At 40.8% G+C, this 21,946-nt stretch overlaps 1 protein-coding gene across 22 annotated transcripts in view; it reads right to left on the minus strand.

Moving 5' to 3' along the window:
• Positions 1-21,946, minus strand: part of NRCAM (neuronal cell adhesion molecule) — a 90,873-nt gene that overhangs the window by 29,607 nt on the left and 39,320 nt on the right. For 13 of the 22 annotated variants that reach the window (XM_060157325.1, XM_060157333.1, XM_060157330.1 and 10 more), the window contains 10 exons: positions 20,731-20,897; positions 20,188-20,335; positions 18,696-18,820; positions 18,222-18,251; positions 16,369-16,470; positions 9,839-10,036; positions 9,671-9,741; positions 8,443-8,668; positions 7,935-8,050; positions 6,393-6,597 (listed from right to left, as the gene is read on the minus strand). In XM_060157325.1, the coding sequence (XP_060013308.1) occupies positions 6,393-6,597; positions 7,935-8,050; positions 8,443-8,668; positions 9,671-9,741; positions 9,839-10,036; positions 16,369-16,470; positions 18,222-18,251; positions 18,696-18,820; positions 20,188-20,335; positions 20,731-20,897 (1,388 nt within the window). The remainder of the gene's footprint in view (positions 1-6,392; positions 6,598-7,934; positions 8,051-8,442; positions 8,669-9,670; positions 9,742-9,838; positions 10,037-16,368; positions 16,471-18,221; positions 18,252-18,695; positions 18,821-20,187; positions 20,336-20,730; positions 20,898-21,946) is intronic. The other 9 variants (XM_060157327.1, XM_060157321.1, XM_060157335.1 and 6 more) reach the window with 1 other exon arrangement.

Below are 21,946 nucleotides of genomic sequence, written 5' to 3' on the forward strand. Positions count from 1 at the left end.
GATTAGTGCGCCGCGGCTAGCCGGGAGGGACTCCGGGGAAAAGTCTGGCCCTGCCGAAGAGGCAAGAGACTTTTTCTTCCCTCTTTGTTTCCTGGTGCACGAGGAGTGGGGATTAACAGCGCTGCTTAAAGGAGCTCCGGAGACGGGCGCGAGCCGTGGCTAAAAGCGCGGACCCCAGAGACGAGCATAAGACGCTAAGGCTGCTGCTGCCGCCACCAAGAAGCCTGTGTGCGAGCTCAGGTCACTATCCACACCCCCCTTCCAGAGAGCCTGTGCAGCCCGCCACCGCCAGGGTCCCGGGATCCAGGGACAACTTCCCCGGGAGAACACATGGCGCGCCTCAGGCTGGTGCAACGTCACGCTGGCCTCTGCCGCTGCAGGCCCGCCCCGCACGCCGTGCCCCTCCCTCCGCCCACCTGAGTGAGCCAGAGCCCCCAAATCAGTGGCTCCTTTAACCCCGTCCTGTCTGAGTGAAGAACAGACGCCCTCCGGCGACCTACACGCGGAGGCGGGGCCAAATCCAAAGCTGAACCCTGGGAGCTGTGAGAACAAAGAAGAGAAAGGGAAATCTCTCCCAGCAGCCTCAGAAGCAGGGGACTAAAGCTCCACAATCAACTTGATGTACCCTGCATCTGTGGAATACATGAATAGACAACGAATCATCCCAAATTGAGGAGGTGGACTTTGAGAGCAAGATTTATTATTTTTTCCCCTTTTCCTCTTTTTGTGTGTATGTGTATGCTTCTTTGTGAGATTTTGTCTGTATAGCTTTGCTTTCACCATTTGTCCTAGGGTTCTATCCGTCCGTTTCTTTTTTCCTTAAAAAATGTTTTTTCTTAATAATAATTATTATTATTTTTTGCGGTACGCGGCCTTCTCACTGTTGTGGTCTGTCCCATTGCGGAGCACAGGCTCCGGACGCACAGGCTCAGCGGCCATGGCTCACGGGCCCAGCCGCCCTGCGACATGTGGGATCTTCCCGGACCAGGGCGCGAACCCATGTCCCCTGCATCGGCAGGCGGACTCTCAACCACTGCGCCACCAGGGAAGCCCTATTTTTTATTTTAATAACTTTATTTTATTTTATCTTACTTTATTTTATCCTCTTTCCTCTTTCTTTTCTTTCTTCCTTCCTTCCCTCCTTCCTTCCTTCCTTCCTCTCTCTCTCTCTCTCTCTCTTTCTTTCTTTCTACTTTTTCTCCCTTTTATTCTGAGCCGTGTGGATGAAAGGCTCTTGGTGCTGCAGCCAGGAGTCAGTGCTGTGCCTCTGAGGTGGGAGAGCCAACTTCAGGACACTGGTCCACAAGAGACCTCCCAGCTCCACATAATATCAAACAGCGAAAATCTCCCGGAGATCTCCATCTCAACACCAGCACCCAGCTTCACTCAACAACCAGCAAGCTACAGTGCTGGACACCCTATGCCAAACAACTAGCAAGACAGGAACACAACCCCACCCATTAGCAGAGAGGCTGCCTAAAATCATAATAAGTCCACAGACACCCCAAAACACACCACCAGACCTGGACCTGCCCACCAGAAAGACAAGATCCAGCCTCATCCACCAGAACACAGGCACTAGTCCCCTCCACCAGGAAGCCTACACAACCCATTGAATCAACTTTAGCCACTGGGGACAGACACCAAAAACAACGGGAACTATGAACCTGCAGCCTGCAAAAAGGAGACCCCAAACACAGTAAGATAAGCAAAATGAGAAGACAGAGAAACACACAGCAGAGGAAGGAGCAAGATAAAAACCCCCAGACCTAACAAATAAAGAGGAATTAGGCAGTCTACCTGAAAAAGAATTCAGAATAATGATAGTAAAGATGATCCAAAATCTTGGAAATAGAATAGAGAAAATGCAAGAAACATTTAACAAGGAACTAGAAGAACTAAAGATGAAACAAGCAACGATGAACAACACAATAAATGAAATTAAAAATACTCTAGATGGGATCAATCTGCCTCAGATTGATCTGCCTCAGATCAATTGCCTCAGCAGGATAACTGAGGCAGAAGAACAGATAAGTGACCTGGAAGATAAAATAGTGGAAATAACTACTGCAGAGCAGAGTAAAGAAAAAAGAATGAAAAGAACTGAGGACAGTCTCAGAGACCCCTGGGACAACATTAAACGCACCAACATTCGAATTAGAGGGGTTCCAGAAGAAGAAGAGAAAAAGAAAGGGACTGAGAAAATATTTGAAGAGACTATAGTTGAAACCTTCCCTAATATGGGAAAGGAAATAGTTAATCAAGTCCAGGAAGCACAGAGAGTCCCATACAGGATAAATCCAAGGAGAAATACGCCAAGACACATATTAATCAAACTGTCAAAATTAAATACAAAGAAAACATATTAAAAGCAGCAAGGGAAAAACAACTAATAACACACAAGGGAATCCCCATAAGGTTAACAGCTGAGCTTTCAGCAGAAACTCTGCAAGCCAGAAGGGACTGGCAGGACATACTTAAAGTGATGAAGGAGAAAAACCTACAACCAAGATTACTCTACCCAGCAAGGATCTCATTCAGATTTGATGGAGAAATTAAAACCTTTACAGACAAGCAAAAGCTGAGAGAGTTCACCACCACCAAACCAGCTTTACAACAAATGCTAAAGGACCTTCTCTAGGCAAGAAACACAAGAGAAGGAAAAGACCTACAATAACAAACCCAAAACAATTAAGAAAATGGGAATAGGAACATACATATCAATAATTACCTTAAATGTAAATGGATTAAATGCTCCCACCAAAAGACACAGACTGGCTGAATGGATACAAAAACAAGACCCATCTATATGCTGCCTACAAGAGACCCACTTCAGACCTAGAGACACATACAGACTGAAAGTGAGGGGATGGAAAAAGATATTCCATGAAAATGGAAACCAAAAGAAAGCTGGAGTAGCAATTCTCATATCAGACAAAATAGACTTTAAAATAAAGACTATTGCAGGAGACAAAGAAGGACACTACATAATGATCAAGGGATCGATCCAAGAAGATATAACAATTGTAAATATTTATGCACCCAACATAGGAGCATTTCAATACATAAGGCAAATACTAACAGCCAGAAAAGGGGAAAATCGACAGTAACACATTCATAGTAGGGGACTTTAACACCCCACTTTCACCAATGGACAGATCATCCAAAATGAAAATAAAGAAGGAAACACAAGCTTTAAATGATACATTAAACAAAATGGACTTAATGGATATTTATAGGACATTCCATCCAAAAACAACAGAATATACATTTTTCTCAGGTGCTCATGGAACATTCTCCAGGATAGATCATATCTTGGGTCACAAATCAAGCCTTGGTAAATTTAAGAAAACTGAAATTGTATCAAGTATCTTTTCTGACCACAGCACTATGAGACTACATATTAATTACAGGAAAAGATCTGTAAAAAATACAAACACATGGAGGCTAAACAATACACTACTTAATAACCAAGAGATCACTGAAGAAATCAAAGAGGAAATCAAAAAATACCTAGAAACAAATGACAATGGAGACATGATGACCCAAAACCTATGGGATGCAGCAAAAGCAGTTCTAGGAGGGAAGTTTATAGCAATACAATCCTACCTTACGAAACAGGAAACATCTCGAATAAACAACCTAACCTTGCACCTAAAGCAATTAGAGAATGAAGAACAGAAAAAACCTCAAAGTTAGCAGAAGGAAAGAAATCATAAAGATCAGATCAGAAATAAATGAAAAAGAAATGAAGGAAATGATAGCAAAGATAAATAAAACTAAAAGCTGCTTCTTTGAGAAGATAAACAAAATTGATAAAGCATTAGCCAGACTCATCAAGAGAAAAAGGGAGAAGACTCAAATCAATAGAATTAGAAATGAAAAAGGAGAAGTAACAACTGACACTGCAGAAATACAAAGGATCATGAGAGATTACTACAAGCAACTCTATGCCAACAAAATGGACAACCTGGAAGAAATGGACAAATTCTTAGAAAAGCACAACCTGCCAAGACTGAATCAGGAAGAAATAGAAAATATGAACAGACCAATCACAGGAACTGAAATTGAAACTGTGATTAAAAATCTTCCAATAGACAAAAGCCCGGGACCAGATGGCTTCACAGGCGAATTCTATCAAACATTTAGAGAACAGCTAACTTCTATCCTTCTCAAACTCCTCCAAAATACAGCAGAGGGAGGAACACTCCCAAACTCATTCTACGAGGCCACCATCACCCTGATACCAAAACCAGACAAGGATGTCACAAAGAAAGAAAACTACAGGCCAATATCACTGATGAACATAGATGCAAAAATCCTCAAGAAAATACTAGCAAACAGAATCCAACAGCACATTAAAAGGATCATACACCATGATCATGGGGTTTATTCCAGGAATGCAAGGATTCTTCAATATATGCAAATCAATCAATGTGATACACCATATTAACAAATTGAAGGAGAAAAACCATATGATCATCTCAATAGATGCAGAGAAACCTTTGACAAAATTCAACACCCATTTATGATAAAAACCCTGCAGAAAGTAGGCATAGAGGGGACTTTCCTCAACATAATAAAGGCCGTATATGACAAACCCACAGCCAACATCGTCCTCAATGGTGAAAAACTGAAAGCATTTCCACTAAGATCAGGAACAAGACAAGGTTGCCCACTCTCACCACTCTTATTCAACATAGTTTTGGAAGTTTTAGCCACAGCAATCAGAGAAGAAAAAGAAATAAAAGGAATCCAAATCGGAGAAGAAGAAGTAAAGCTGTCACTGTTTGCAGATGATATGATACTATACATAGAGAATCCTAAAGATGCTACCAGAAAACTACTAGAGCTAATCAATGAATTTGGTAAAGTAGCAGGATACAAAATTAATGCACAGAAATCTCTGGCATTCCTATACACTAATGATGAAAAATCTGAAAGTGAAATCAGGAAAACACTTCCATTTACCACTGCAACAAAAAGAATAAAATATCTAGGAATAAACCTACCTAAGGAGACAAAAGACCTGTATGCAGAAAATTATAAGACACTGATGAAAGAAATTAAAGATGATACAAATAGATGGAGAGATATACCATGTTCTTGGATTGGAAGAATCAACATTGTGAAAATGACTCTACTACCCAAAGCAATCTACAGATTCAATGCAATCCCTATCAAACTACCAATGGCATTTTTCACAGAACTAGAACAAAAAATTTCACAAGTTGTATGGAAACACAAAAGACCCTGAATAGCCAAAGCAATCTTGAGAACGAAAAACGGAGCTGGAGGAATCAGGCTCTCTGACTTCAGACTATACTACAAAGCTACAGTAATCAAGACAGTATGGTACTGGCACAAAAACAGAAAGATAGATCAATGGAACAGGATAGAAAGTCCAGAGATAAACCCACACATATATGGTCACCTTATCTTTGATAAAGGAGGCAGGAATGTAGAGTGGAGAAAGGACAGCCTCTTCAATAAGTGATGCTGGGAAAACTGGACACATGTAAAAGTATGAAATTAGATCACTCCCTAACACCATATACAAAAATAAACTCAAAATGGATTAAAGACCTAAATGTAAGGTCAGAAATTATCAAACTCTTAGAGGAAAACATAGACAGAACATAGGCAGAACACAGCAAGATCGTTTTTGACCCACCTCCCAGAGAAATGGAAATAAAAACAAAAATAAACAAATGGGACCTAATGAACGTAGAGGGGTGGGATAGGGAGGGCGGGAGAGAGGGAAACGCCAAGAAGGAAGAGATATGGGAACATATGTATATGTATAAATGATTCACTTTGTTATAAAGCAGAAACTAACACACCATTGTAAAGTAATTATACTCCAATAAAGATGTAAAAAAGAAAAAGACAGGCTCAAGGATGTATTTTACTACATGGGGAATATAACCGATATTTTGTAATAACTGTAAATGGAAAGTAACATTTAAAAACTGTATAAAAATAGAGAATTCCCTGGTGGTTCAATGGTTAGGACTTGGTGTTTTCACTGTCAGGGCCCAGGTTCAATCCCTGGTCGGGGAACTAAGATTCTGCAAGCCATGCAGCTCAGCCACAAAAAAAAGTTGTATAAAAATTTTAAAAAATTAGCAAGGTTTTTGACCGTGTGATTAACTGTGGAGAAAAATTTTAAGTGAAGTGAAAGGGGGTTATAGGGAATCCTCTGAAGCCTTCCCCACACCCTCAGGCCCTAGATGAGCTGACACTCTGTCAGCTCTGTGTGTGCTGTGTTCATCTGTGGGAAAATCACATTGGGCTTCCAGAATATACTTTCTTTGGGGGCCCATCGGTCACGCAAAGTCTCTCAGGATGCACCACACGCTGCTAGGATCTCAGTGACACGCCCACCCTACCTCCTTCCGGGGTATTGAAGACCCTGTCGGGGCTGGCTGGGCCCTCCCCTTTCCCATTGACCACGCGGACATTCAGTGTGTAGTGGCTAAAGGGCTCCAGCCCAGGCAACATGCCATGAGTCTTGCTGCCCTGGAAAGTGAGGATCTTTTTCTCAATATGGCGTCTGTTTCTGGTTGATGAACTCTGTGCCTTCCAGTAGTAAATCTGAAACAGCAAGAGTAAAAGTCACGGATGGACAACGGAGCCAACAGAATCCTCATGCTCACAAAATTAAAGTTTTATTATTATTTTTTTTCCCAGAAGGTTCCCTTGGTACACTTTAGACTAGTGAAACAACTGACAGATATCAATTCTGAGGCAAGTGAGTAGAAGGCATAGGTAATGAGGGAAATTAAGAAATTGTGATGAAGCTCAGTTATGCTATGTTGTTGGAGAAGTCTAAGTGAAATAAACCAAAGAAGTGAAACGGCATGAGACCCATATTGAAGGATTTAAGCGTCCTTTACTTGTGTAAAATATTCTAATGGTAAAAATTACTGCCCAATATTTATGTACTTTTCCAGAGTTAATACAACTTCATGTACAATATATCATTTAGTTTAATACTAAAAACCACAGTGAAGCTTTTATTATTACTATTCCTACAGTACAGAAGCGCCCCTGGGCTATCAAGAGGTAAGAAGACCCTTCATTTCAAGTCTAGGGCTTTCTCACTATGCCAAACTGCATCACTTAATTAAAAATACTTATTTTTTGGTATGAAATTGGAGACACAGATTTTGAAGAGATAAAGTGTTGATTAACTTCGGATAGAAATCCAGAACTATTGTTTACTAAGTCCTCTTAAAGTCATCTTAGGAGTTTAAAGGCACCTTCAAGAGAAATCAACATAAATACAGAATCTGGCAATCTTGGAGGAAGAAAACCCAAAAACCCAAAGTTGAACATGATGCAGTGCAAAATCCGACCTCTAGAGGTCAGGGTTTGACCAATCAAAGCCTTGACTGCCTTGGTAGGTGTGAAAGTTCTTTGACCACCTCTCAATCAAAACTATGAATCGGTCTTTCTGTGCTTCCCAAGAACACAGATAACTGATGTTTATAAGAATGACTGAGTTGGAACTCTATGATCTTGAACTATAAACTATTTAAAACAAAAGTCTACATTGTTTTCTGGATAGTTTTGTTTGTTCAACACATAGTTTTGTTCGTTTAAAACCACAGTCAGTGTGGTTTTAAAGCTAGGTGCATTTCACTACATCCTAGTTTTTTGAACATTAGTTTCCCCCATTTCGTGCATGCGGTAACTGTTGAGTTGGCAGAATGCAGACTATCTGTGGGAAAAATGGAGAAAGAATTTTTTTCTCCCTTGGTGTGCAGTGAGATTTCGATCCAGCTCTAGCGGGGATGCTTCAGAGGTAGGCTTCCTGAGGCAGTACACCTCATGAACTCTCAAGGCCTCCTCCGGCCAAGCAAAGGGCGTCTGGCATTGGCCGACGGACTGTTTCTGAGAAAAGAACACGAAAGGTCTCTTTCACTTGCCCGATAGCCCTGCAGGTGTCCTCGGATACTTTTCAGAGGTACCGGGTCCCAGTGCACCTCGGCTAAGGTGCTGTTTACCACGTTTACGTGCACATTCCCGGGAGCCACCATTGGGACTAGGGAAAGATGAGAAAGGGGGGTAGAAGTATCAATGTCATTTTGAATTTCATGCAAAAAATGTCACCATCTCCTAATTTTGGCTTGAAACATGCCCCAGCCTGATTCTATGTATTATCAAGGATGGAGAATAGATAGGTTTTTTTTTTTTTGAGCACTGTTCATTTGACTTTGCGAGAACAACATATCTTTTTAAAAAGTAATAACTTTTAACATGCTGAACCTATTTTCTATGTAGCAGGCTGTTTAGATGCAGAAATGTTGAGCGAAATCATGGCTGCCTCCCATCCTCCCTCCCAATCTCAGCACCTCTGGACATGGCCTTGACTTGCACTTTGGTAAGTCTGTTTTGCTGGGGAAAAATAGACATGAAGTAGCATCAGGCACTTACGGTCTTCTCCAGAATGTCCCAGGACCACAGCTGGCTCTGGAGCAAAGCCCGCGTCGTTCAGGGCCTGAACTTTGATCAGGTATGGGACAAAGGTCGGGGTGCCCGAGACAATGTATTTGGATACATCTGCCACAACCATAGACGTCCATTCATCATCACCATCCTTCTGGCGCCAGCTAACTTTGTACTGAAGGCCTGGCCCATTAGATTCGAAACCATTCAAGGGCTACAAGAAAAGCCAGACCATCAGAGCTTATAAAACAGATCGGCGGTGCCATCTCTTACTGGAACGGCAAATTCAATTCCCAGACTTAAGACGGTGAGCACTGCGCCACCAAAGTACAAGCTATGAACAATTTTCTCCAGGGACCTTTTGTCCGTTTTTTTCACCTGTGATGAGATCCGCAGCTTGTTTGGGACCAACATTTCACAGGTGGTTAATCTCTATCCTGAAGTAGTAAAAACCACCTAGGCCTCTCAGATTCTGGCTCCGCAGTCACGGGTAGGTGACATAAAACTTTCCAGGTATATAGTTTCCTTTATGTGCTCCTGGTTGTGTGACAGCACCTCACTGCCTATTTTACTTGGAGACTGAAATTGTGAACTACTTCTTTCTTTAAAAAAAAAAAAGAGATTGGCTTGTCATTCTATCCTGTTTCTACACGCATGTACGTATCTAAGTATATACAAACATGTATGTATCTAAGTATGGATGTATGGATCTATCTAAAATAAGTTTTAAAATCACACAAGTAAATATATATTCATTTTCCAAGTCCAGAAAATAGAGACAGGCCAAAAAGAAAAAAGTAGAAGAAGTTGACTACTGGTACCTGTCTTCTAGATGGTTCTCTACGATGGTGACAACACAAGCTAGAATTTATTGAGCGCATTCTATGTGATAGGCACCGTTCTAAGTGCGTTATAAGTGCATTAACTCCTTTAATCTTATGAGGTTGGTTCACTGTTATTCCCATCACACAGATACACAGTAGAGATGGTAAAGAAATGCCTTAAAGTCACACAGTTACTAAGTGGCAAAGCTGGGATTTGTACCGTTCATTTTGGCTCCAAGGATCAAGCTTTTACCTACTACACGATTAATAAATATATGATATATGTATATATTCCAAAAAATGTGTGAAAGGGGATTTTAATACAGGTATTATTTAAAAACAACTTTTCTTTCCACTCTAAAATATAGTTGAATATTTCAGACATAGCTCACCTTCCACGTAATCACCAAATTATCCGGCTCTGATCCCAGCCCTTCCACAGCCGTGGGATTTTTATCTGGTTCTAGAAGTTAAACAGCCACATACTCGTAAACTTTGGTCTCTTGCAAACAGTGGAAAACCCTTCTATTTTATTTCATATCACAGAAGTCGTGCTTTACCTGCAGCTTTAGTCAAATACTGCTCAGATGCCTCGCTGGGCAAGCTCCTTCCCAGGCTGTTTACTGCCATCACTCGGAAGGAATAGTTGACATAGGGCGACAACTTCAGCTGGGCTGTGGTCTGAGCTCCAGGGACTTCAGTTTGGTGATGCCACAGCCCCGGCTCATGCATTGCATCTTCATATTCAATGATGAATTCTGGCCACAGCACACACACACAACAAATCCAAGACATGAATTCAGTCACCCAATGGTAGGTTGCGAGGATAACGAACAGGACAATCTTAACAAGAGCAGCTGAACGTGAATTATCTCACTTTCAAGAAAAATTCACTAGAATATTTTGATTTCAGAAGCCTAGTGTCCTCGACACTTAAGCAAATCCAATAAGAGTATGCTTTCTCTAGCATGCTGAGTTTAGCTCCTTAAAATTGTTTAGAAGTGGCCCACATATTCCTAGGAAAGTTTAAACATACGAAAAGATGATTGATTTTTTCATAACAGGAGATGTTACGTGAAATACAGAGAGATACCTTCTCCCACCAAAAAGACTGGCAAAATCAAATGTTTAACACACTTTGCGAACTATGACAAAGGGAAACAATCATTCTCATACTTTGCGGGAAGTGTAAATTGGTACAACTTCTATAGAGGACAATTTAGAACATCTAACAATATTTAGATATTTAGACAACTCAGAGACCCTTTGACTCAGAAATTGTGCTTCCAGCAATTTATTTTGAATAAATGTGCTCATGAATATGTTCGAAGGCACATGAAAAAGAATCCACATGGCAGCATTGTTTGCAACTGAAACAACCTAATTGCAAACAATTGTTCATCAATAGGACACTGATGAACCTAAATGTTCATCAATAGGACACTGATTAAATAAATTATGATGCATCCACACAATGGAATATTCTGCAGCTGTAAAAAATGAATAGGGCTGCTCCGCATGTACTGAAACAGAATGATTTCTAAAATATATTGTTAAGTGAAACCAAGTAGGGTTTAGAACATAATCCAGTGTGTGCTGGATACTACAGTTGTATAAAAATAAAAAGATTTACTATAACATATACACATACACATACGCTTGAAAGTACATGTGTTACCTCTTGGAGAATACACACTGTAACACTGGTGTCACCAGAGGAATTGAGAATCAGGGGTGGGAGGAAGACTTACTTTCCAGTGCATACCTACCCTCTTGTCTCTCTTAAAATTTTGTGGTATGTACATGTTTTACCCTTGTAAAAAATAAGTATTTATTTGAAACGATGTATGCACCCCAATGTTCATTGCAGCACTATGTACAATAAGCCAAGATATGGAAGCAACCTAAATGTCCATCGACAGATGAATGGATAAAGAAGATGTTGCACATACATACAATGGAATGTTACTCAGCCATAAAAAGACTGAAATAATGCCACCTGCAGCAACATGGATGGACTAGAGATGATCATATTAAGTGAATTAAGCCAGGCAGAGAAAGACAAATATCATACGATATTGCATATATGTGGAATCTAAAAGAAAATGATACAAATGAACTTATATACAAAACAGAAATAGAGGGCTTCCCCGGTGGCGCAGTGGTTGAGAGTCCACCTGCCGATGCAGGGGACACGGGTTCGTGCCCCGGTGCTGCGGAGTGGCTAGGCCCGTGAGCCATGGCCGCTGAGCCTGCGCGTCCGGAGTCTGTGCTCCGCAATGGGAGAGGCCACAACAGTGAGAGGCCCGTGTACCACAAAAAAAGCAAAACAAACAACAAAAAAAAACAAAACACCAAAATAGACACACAGACATAGAAAACAAACTTGCGGTTACCAGAGGGGAAAGGTAGGGGGAGGGATAAATGAGGAGCTTGGGATTAACATATACACACTACTGTATATAAAAGAGATAACCAACAAGGACCTACTGTATAGCAGAGGGAACTATGCTCAATATTTTGTAATAACCTAAAAAGAAGAAGAATGTCAAAAAAATATATGTATAACTGAATCACTTTGCTGTAAACCTGAAACTAATACAACATTGTAAATCAACTATATTTCAATAAAAAAAAAGAAATGCAAAAAATAGGTATTTAGATATTCATTAATTGCCTACTACATGCCATGTACCATGATATGAATTAAAGGTACAAAGATGAACTAGAAATATGTGTTGCAATGCTCGGAAGCTCAGCACTTAGAGTTCTCCTTCTAATCTATGTTAATTTGCTGGTGATCTCCAGTTTCATAAGCTGATGACTTTCACATTTATATCTTCAGCCCCTATCTCTCCCCAGAACTGCAGACTTGGATACTTAATTGCCTACTCAAGAATTCCACTTGTTTGTCTAGTACAGCATCTCAAATTGGATGTGACCAAGACTCATTTTGCTCTTTACCCCAACTGGTAGTGACAACTCAGGTCAAAACCTTGAAGTCCTTCTTGGCTTTCTCCTTCTCTTACTCTCAATAGACCTGTTGGCTGTACCTTTAAAATATATTCAAAATCTCAGCTTACCATTTCTCAGCTCCTCCATCCCTATAAGCCTATTCCAGGTCACCAAGATCTCTTGTGAGAATTATTGCATAACCTCCTAGCTCACAAGTTCCCAAACTTTCTTAGTTCATGGTGTGCTTAGTGTCTCAGTAATTTTTTTCATGGCTCCCTTAGGTCAAAAGAAATACCTAACATCTCTGTGTATTAAGGAGTAAGGTCTATATAATCTAATAAGTGTTTATGTCTTAAAATCTACTGGGCACCGCATAACTTGTCCAACCCTGTAAACAGATTTGACACCACCTTCCTCATTTCCTGTTTCACACTTATTTTCACATGGTACTTGCTTTTTATCACCACAAAGGCTTTGCGGAGATATGACACTGTCACAGTGTGATGTAGCACTATCAATACTGAAACTGTGAACTGCCTCCAGCTAGTATTTCATGGGGTGTCTGAGAGATGTCACTGTGTTTTTTAAAAACCAAAATTTTGGGGCTTCCCTGGTGGCTCAGCGGTTAAGAATCCACCTGCCAATGCAGGGGACACGGGTTCGAGCCCTGGGCCAGGAAGATCCCACATGCCGTGGAGCAACTAAGCCCGTGTGCCACAACTACTGAGCCTGCGCTCTAGAGCCCATGAGCCACAACTACTGAGCCCATGTTCCACAACTACTGAAGCCTGCATGCCTAGAGCCCGTGCTCCGTAACAAGAGAAGCCACCGCAATGAGAAGCCTGCGCACCACAAGGAAGAGTAGCCCCTGCTCACCACAACAAGAGAAAGCCTGTGCGCAGCAACGAAGACCCAACTCAGCCAAAAAATAAAATTAAATTAAAAAAATAAAACCCAAAATTTAAAAATCAAAAACTTAATATCTGGAGGCACCTCTGAGGTTTGCTGACGTTTTGCATGGTATTTCAACGCATGGTTTGAGAACTGTAGTTCTGCCGGGTCTCCCCACTCTCCCTCTTGTTCCTCTCTAGACCATTTTCAATAGAATAGCCAGTGTGATCCATTCCTCTACTTCAGGGGTCCCCAACCCCTGGGCTGTGGACCGATACTGGTCCATGGCTTGTTAGGTGGGCAAGTGAAGCTTCATCTGCCGCTCCCCATTGCTTGCATTACCGCCTGAACCATGGCTCACATTACCACCTGAACCATCCCCCCTCTCCCCCTCCGTGGAAAAACACTTCCACGAAGCTAGTCCCTGGTGCCAAAAAGACTGGGGACCACTGCTCTACTTAAATCCCTCCAATTCCTTCCCAACCCCTACAAGGGCCTACAAGGCCCTGCACAGTGCACATCCCACTCCACCCACCAACTCTTTGCCTCTTTGACCTTCTCTCCTACTTCACTTCTTGTTTCACTCCAGCCAGCCACAGTGGCTTCCGAGAGACATGCTCCTGTCTCAGGGGCTTTGCTGTTTTTCTTGCTCTCCCTGGAAAGGTCTTCCTTCAGTTAACTGCATAGTGTGTTCACTACCTCTCTCCTCATGTCTTTATTGACATACTCAAATGTTACCTTCATTTAAAAAATTTATTATTTTTTTAACTGGAGTATAGTTGATTCACAGTATTGTGTTAGTTTCAGGCGTACAGCAAAGTGATTTGGTTATACATAAATAAATGTATATAACTATATTCTTTTTCCCCATTCTTTTCCTTTATAGTTTATTACAATATATTGAATATAGCTTCCTGTGCTATACAGTAAATCCTTGTTTGGTAGTACACATCTGTTAATCCCAAATTCCTAATTTATTCCTCCTCCCCTTCCCCTGTGGTAACCATAAGTTTGTTTTCTATGTCTATGAGTCTATTTTTATTTTATAAATTAGTTCATTTGCACTATTTATTAGATTCCATATATAAGGGATATCATATAATATTTGTCTTTCTCCATCTTACTTCACTTAGTATGATACTTTCTAGGTCCATCCATGTTGCTGCAAATGGCATGATTTCATTCTTTTTTATGGCTGAGTAGTATTCCACTGTATATATGTACCACATCTTCTTTATCCATTCATGTGTTGATGGACACTTAGGTTGCGTCTGTGTCTCGGCTATTGTAAACAGTGCCACTGTGAACTTTGGGATGCATGTATCTTTTTGAATTACAGTTTTCATTTTTCCTGGATATATGCCCAGGGGTGGGATTGCTGGATCATCTGGTAACTCTATTTTCACTTTTTTAAGGAACCTCCATACTGTTTTGCATACGAATGTTACCTTCTTAAGGTAGTCTTTCCTGACCACCCTGTTTGTAATTATACCCCTGACCCTCATATTCTTTACTCTCCTTCTCCTGCTTTGTTCTTTGCATGGCCTAAACATGGACACACACATAACCATGTGTATAGATATATGTGTGTTTGATTCCTCTTGGAAGCAGATGCAGAGATAGAACTAAATGTGTAGGAGATTTATTTGGGAAAGAGTCCATGGAAGATAAAAGAGAGAGAAAGCAGGAGACGGCAGGGAAGATCTTCAGACCGTAATGCAGGTCTGACATCTGAGAAAGGAGAGGGGAAGGAGGTGTGTGTGGAAAAAGCCTCAGATTCCAATACAGATAGATTCAGCCGGGTCAGCAAGGAGCCCCAGAGTGAAGTTCTGCAGGAGGCATGGCTGAATCTAGGACCCTCGCTGTGCTCAGTCCCTGGACTAGCTCAGGAAGAGAGGGGCCTCATGGGAATGCTGCAGCTGATCCCTAGGGAGGGGGCAGCAGATGGAGCCTGTTGTTGACATTCCTTGTAGTGGGTTCTCTCTTAAAAGGAGATCTGAGTAGTGTGTGTGTGTGTGCGTGTGTGTGTGTGTGTATATATATATATATATATACACACACACACGCACACACATATATACATATATATAATGACATTATACACAATAACGTAACACGTATTAATTTTATCTTATTTGTGTCCTCAATTAAAATATAAACTTCATATGGGCAGAGATTTTTGACTGTTTTGTTTTAGAAGAATGCCTGGTACATAATAGGTCCTCAATAAATGTCTGTTGAATGAATGAACGAACGAAAGAGTAGAAATGCCTTGAAATCTAATGGTATCATTTTAACATGGGTAAAAATTAGAGTCTCCAAGCATCCTCACCAGCTAAATCTGGCTAATGTACTGAATTAACTGGAAGATTCAGCATGAATGAATACATGTTCTGATCAAGGACCAAAAACTCCACTGAGAAAGGAACACTACCAAAGAACACAAGATAGAGAGGACGCTTTTGTTTACTTTCATTGGATCTAGTCTGCTTTACCAGCAGGTGCAACAAATCAATACGCACATTACTTCAGCAGTATCTTAGGTCATCACTGGAAAGGAACTTAGTCTTCCTGCAGTGTACACCTGAAGGTAGTAATATATTACAGACTTGTGTCTACTCTCTTAAGTACCTTTTTGGTTTTAAAACTTGTAAGCTTATCTATAGTCTAATTTTACTAAGCTCTTCCAGTACCTTTATAGCATGGCCCCTCACCTGATTTTATTCTCTAAGCTGATGTCATCAAGGTGAGGAGGTGACACTGGTGACTGTGCCACTTTATAGCCAGGGCTAATGGGAAGAAAGAGACCTGATGTCTACCCCCAGTTCTGTTAACAACTGTGGCTTTGAAAAGTCACTTTACTCACCAAGTCTCAATTTCCTAATAGCTAGACTGGTCCTTCTATTGTTTTCTCCTATATTAATGGGCAAAATGAGTAACTTGCAATACATCTTCCTACTGTGGTAGAAATTGAAAGTGATTCTTATGGATCTTAAACACAAAATGATAGTGTACTTGCTTAATTAACATCTTCAGCAACTAATTAGTGTCCCAAACCAGAAGTCGTAACCAGGAATAACTCCAGCGCTGAATAACAGAACATAAATAACTGTTTTGATTCTATTAGCAATGAAGAAGAGAATGCCAGCAAATATCTTTTGCAAGGAATTTCAATTACATGGGATACAGTGCTTTGAAAATAATCATTAAGTTTATCAGTGAAAAAGCAAATGACACCACATACTTGAAATAGGGCTATTGTTGTCATCGCCTGGGGTCCATGACAGCTGAACACTCCTGTCTAGTTGATCCGTCAATTCTAAGTCAAAGGGAGGATTTGGGACATCTGTAGACCAAACACACACATCATAGTTAACCGCCCGACCTTAGGAGGTTCTCCTTTACTCATGATACTATTCTTGGAGGGGACATTTAAAGACACAGCACACGTAATGGCCAGTGAGCATGCAACTGAAAGGAAATGAAAACAGCTGAGGCTGCTGGGAACACACACGCACACCCAAGAGAACCCCTCAATGAGCTCTGCTTGTTTCTCTTTGAAATGAAACTAAATCTCTTGTCACCAAAGCCAGGGGAGGACATGTATGGTTCTCCAGCACTCTCAGTGCGTGTCTTCTCATAAACATAGAGGAGCACAAACAGGAAAAATAATACGGAAGCTGAATTTCTAATAAATGGGAAACAGAGAATGGGAAATGCTGAAAAACAAATACAGGCAGATGTACATACTATTAAAAGAAGATGCAAGTGTTCTTTCTGAAACATGCTGAATTACAGATTTGGGGGCACCTGAAGAATATTTGTATTTTTAAGGGAATTCTAAAATTGATGCCATGCAGGTAGCCCTCGGCATGCAACCTTATGTGGATGTTCAGTATAAGTCAGTCAGGCATACGGGGAGGTGTGTTTAGTCTCAGAGGACACCAGGGTACAGATGCTTGTTGGGATGAAGGTGTCTGAGGAGCATGTCTGCCTCTTCTAATGGTGCTTCTGAGATCTAGAGAGTTAAAGTTCCCCCTGGGTCTTTTCCTGACCTTGCTCTTGGCAGTAACTCTGGTTCTTGGGGGAACCAGAGGCCATAGAAAAATATAAGCACTTCTTTCCTACCAGTAAAGAAGCAGTAAATGTCTACAAAGGACAGGTCTTCTACAGCATAATCCATAATACTATGTAACATCCAGCTGAGTTTTCACCACAAAATTAATTTTTGTATTTATATGTTGAATAAACATGAGGGTTCTTTAAAAAGATTTCGGGAAAAAAATTGATTTAACTTCCCGACTCAGAAAAATCATGCTACGTGAAAGTGTGCTCCTTTTCGTCTTTCTTTAGTGATTTATCTTCTGGGAACACAGTGAGTTGGTGGTTTTCTTTGATAGAAAGGTCAAATGTTGTATTAAGCATCCATTGTTTTCCTATGTAAATTTCTTGAAAATGGAATCCCCAAACAACATTTAGTTTTCCAGAACAATTTTTTTTTTTTTTTGCGGTACGCGGGCCTCTCACTGTTGTGGCCTCTCCCGTTGCGGAGCACAGGCTCCGGACGCGCAGGCTCAGCGGCCATGGCTCACAGGCCCAGCCGCTCCGTGGAATGTGGGATCTTCCCGGACCGGGGCATGAACTTGTGTCCCCTGCATCGGCAGGCGGACTCTCAACCACTGCTCCACCAGGGAAGCTCCACAACAACTTTTAATTGATTGAAATGAAAACCTAAGTTGTGGAATGATATTTGAAATTGCTTTTTCAGTCTGTAAAATATGGACGATAGCTTTTGAAAAAGCACTAGGCTACTTTACAAGGAAATGCTGTCAAAGAGGGACTTTTAGCGAATGAAATGACTTTGCAATAACACATGAAATACTTGGAAGCGAGTGGCAATATATTCAGTGAAAAGTTCCAGAATTATAATGAAGAGATGATTTATAGCAGTAAATGGACAACACGGCAGAACACCTGACAGAGCCCTTTTCCTTAAGGAAGCACAATGACATGATAGAGAAAAGAAAGTAATGGACTTCTTCTGTACGTGTGAAATTGTTTGAAAGAAAACAGAGAAAAGGACTCATATTAGTTTACCGTAAATGGGAGCTGGAGTTGGAGTGGGAGCTAGAAAGGACAGTAATATAAAGGAGTTTAATCAAAATTAGTAGTGGACAGATATAATATAGCACAAGAAGACAAAGACTGAGCATGATTAAGATTATAAAACTGAGCCTTATGCTTAGCTGTGAGACACAGCATTGATAAACATGCAGTAACAACATAGGGGGAAAACCCCTTCGATTTTAAATAAAGGTAGATCATTTCCCCCCAGTTTTCTCATAAAAATATCACTAATGTGCTTAACCACCGGTTTATTGCAGTGTTGCTACAGAGTACATTTATACTGAAATTACTGCCTCAAAGGCATCTTTCAAAGAAGAAAGATGTGCGTATTTAACTCACCTATAAAATGCTAAAACTGTAACAAGCAAACAGTTACTACTGACAATTTTTCCTTTCAACCTAAAACAGGGCAGCCAGTTGTGCTGTATGTGTTCTAGCTCTTACCGACAACGCTGAGCACAGCACTGGCCGAAACGTTGTCCAGAGTTGTGTTGGCCACACATGTGTAGGTCCCACCATCATCATCATTGACATCAGCGACCACCAAATGGTCCTTGTCAACAGTGAACCTGTAATTATCACATGCTCAAAGCGGCTGGAATGGACATCCCACCACACCCAATGACGGTTTTACTGGCATGAAAGCAACTGTGAACTTGGTAAAAGGGAAAGATGATAAAGATTTGCAGCACATTAGAGCTAAAATCCTATACGTACATGCCACTTTGATAATGAGTAAAGTTGGCAAACATTTTGAATGAGGGAGAAGCTTGGGTTAGAAATGATGTCACGTCATTTAGTCTGATGGCTTTCAACCACGCCTCTGGAGTTATAGGAGCTTCCTTAAGACCAGGGGCATCTAGAGCTGAGCTGGGGGCAGCTCCAGTTACCCTGAACAGAGGGCTTTCCTAGGCTTCTGCTGCTGCCACTCATCTGGCTCAATTTCTAACAAAGTGTGTATTTTAAAATAATTTGATATTAATTATTGTTTTTTTTTAATTGAACTATAGTTGATTTACAATGTTTCAGGTATACAGCAAAGTGATTCAGTTTTATATACATATATATATATATAAAAATACTCTTTTTCAGATTCTTTTCCATTATAGGTTATTACTGGCTATTGAATATAGTTCCCTGTGCTATACAGTAGGCCCTTGTTTATTTCATATACAGTAGTGTGTATCGTTAATCCCAAATTCCCACATAGTTCTTTTAAGGGCCATTTACAAGCAACAGGGCACCATTTGGGCACAGTTGAAAGAAGCCACAGAAAGCAGCAGACAACACTCCTTCCCGTCGGGGTGATGCCTGTGCCCCTCTGCACCAGCTAAAATTCTCGTCTTTGACTCTGTGTACTTTGTCAAATCGAGAGCCTCACCTGGAAAATGCGCATGACCTTTCTTTCATACCAAGCTAAAGGAATGCAATGTGCTCAGGCTCTTTCAAATTCTTTACCTGTTTTTTTTTCTTCTCCTCCTTCTACTCGCTTTAGGTAAAATGAAAACTCCCCATCCAAATAAAAACTAGTGTCCTGTAAAATACTGACGAAGATTCAGGCTCACTCTGATGATTAAAGAGATCGTATTTCTGCTTATTTGTAAAATGGGAACGAAAACATCTGTTGAGAGTGCACCGTACAAGTTAGAAAACAATGGATGTTGTTCAAGACCTGAAAGGTTTTTCACATCCTAAATTACGCAGGAGACCAACACAAAGACAGACAAACATTGTCAGGGTCTTATTTCTATAACTTGATACCTTTTTAGGTCCAAATATTCTATAGCACGAAGAGAAAATGTATATCTACTTTGGAGAGAGAGCAGACTTCAGAAACTTTAAAAACATAACCATCAAGTTACTGTACAAAAACCTTTCGTTCAAGAGCAGCTTAAAGAGAGAAGGAAGAGAAAGGGAAGAAATTGTCTTCAAATACCTTCCGTCACTGGGCAGCTCCCTGTGGTCCTTTAGCCACATGACGGTGGGGATTAAAGTGTGATCGTGCTTCACTATGCATTCAAAGGACACCGTGCTCCCTCTTTGCACAACTGCATATTCAGGCTGTTTAATGATCCTCGTTGGATCTGAAATGGAAAGTTACCGTTATCCATTGCCAAAGCTGGAGAATTTAACAGAATCAAGACATAGAGAATAGACTTGTGGTTGCCAAGGGGGAAGGAGGGTGGGGGAGGGAAGGATTGGGAGTTTGGGGTTATCAGATGCAAACTGTTACATATAGAATGGATAAACAACAAGGTCCTACTGTACAGAACAGGGAACTATACTCTATATCCTGTGATAAACCATAATGGAAAAGAATATGAAAAAGAATGCATATATGTATAACTGAGTCACTTTGCTGTACAGCAGCAATGTAAATCAACTATACTTCAATAAAGTAAATTTTTTTAAAAAAAAAGCTGGAGAATTTGCTCAAAGTCTCATAATACTGAAAAAATGTTTGTCACCTCTGCCTCACCTTTGATCTCTAAGTGAATGTCATTCTTCGCCATTCCTAACTTATTCCTTGCAACACATGTATAAGTTCCCGTACTGTCCTTCTGGGCCACAGGAATTTCCAAAGTTCCATTTTCATGTAAAACATAGATATCTTCACGAAGGGCACTCCCTTTAGCGCCTTTAAACCTTCATTATGAAAATGATCACAAACAGGAATAAAAATGTTACAATTTGAAGTCAGACATGAAATGCCCTGTTCAAGGTCCAACACACGACACGATCTGCATTACAGTATCAAGGTCAGAGACGTCTGGAAGCTGCACAAGCATACTGCATGCTTGTAAATCAGAGGGTTAATGCAAAGACAGATGTCAAACTGGAGAATTCAGCGATAAATGGTGCTTGAAGAATTAGGATGACAATACAAAACACTTAATTTGTAATTTTTATTATAAGAGATTCATAACTTAATAAACACATTATTAACCTATTTTATCTCTAATAAGTAATAAAATAGACACAGTGAAGACTGCTCTTTTTGACCTTTCCCCCCTACTGTGATGTCTTTGTAACTCCATCTACACGTTACAATTCTAAAGAGATTTTGACTTCAAGGTTACAAGGGTTGTACTTCTGGGAGTATAAATAGGAAAATATTCAGGGAAGGAGAAAAAGAAAGCATGCATGTAAAGTATGTCCACATTGAGCTTCCAGGTTAGTGTCAGACGGGAGAAGTGAGGATGGATGAAAAGCCGTGTGAAACTAAGCGTTAATCCGTCTCCTTTGCTAGGAAATTTTCTGCACAAGCATCCGTGTTTGGGCTTTCATCCTACACCTGGCTTTGATCTCACACCAGGAAGTGGAGCCCCACATAGTGTCTGGCACCTGATAGACAACCCATAAATGAATGTTCCAATTTTCTTTCACTCATTCTTTCTGAGCTGCTGTCTCCCCTGGCCTTGTCTCTTTCAGCTCATGCTAAAGCAAGCTGGGAGGGTGGCAGGACTTGTACCACGAGTGGTACGTGAAAAGGGATGGTCGGAAGAGGGAGTGAAAGGATACAGGGGCGCTTGGCTGGATCCAATCCAGGACACTCAGTGGGAGAGGAACACTGGTAATAGCAATTCTGTTTTTTAAGCTTATGGACCCTGCGTCCGCCCCAAATGATATTTTATTGTCAAGGAATGTCCCCCAACCTGTCCCTCTAGCCACCATTCATGACGTCCTGGGTGATG

This window comes from Lagenorhynchus albirostris, chromosome 8 (assembly GCF_949774975.1).
Source record: "Lagenorhynchus albirostris chromosome 8, mLagAlb1.1, whole genome shotgun sequence".
Lineage (NCBI taxonomy): Eukaryota > Metazoa > Chordata > Mammalia > Artiodactyla > Delphinidae > Lagenorhynchus > Lagenorhynchus albirostris.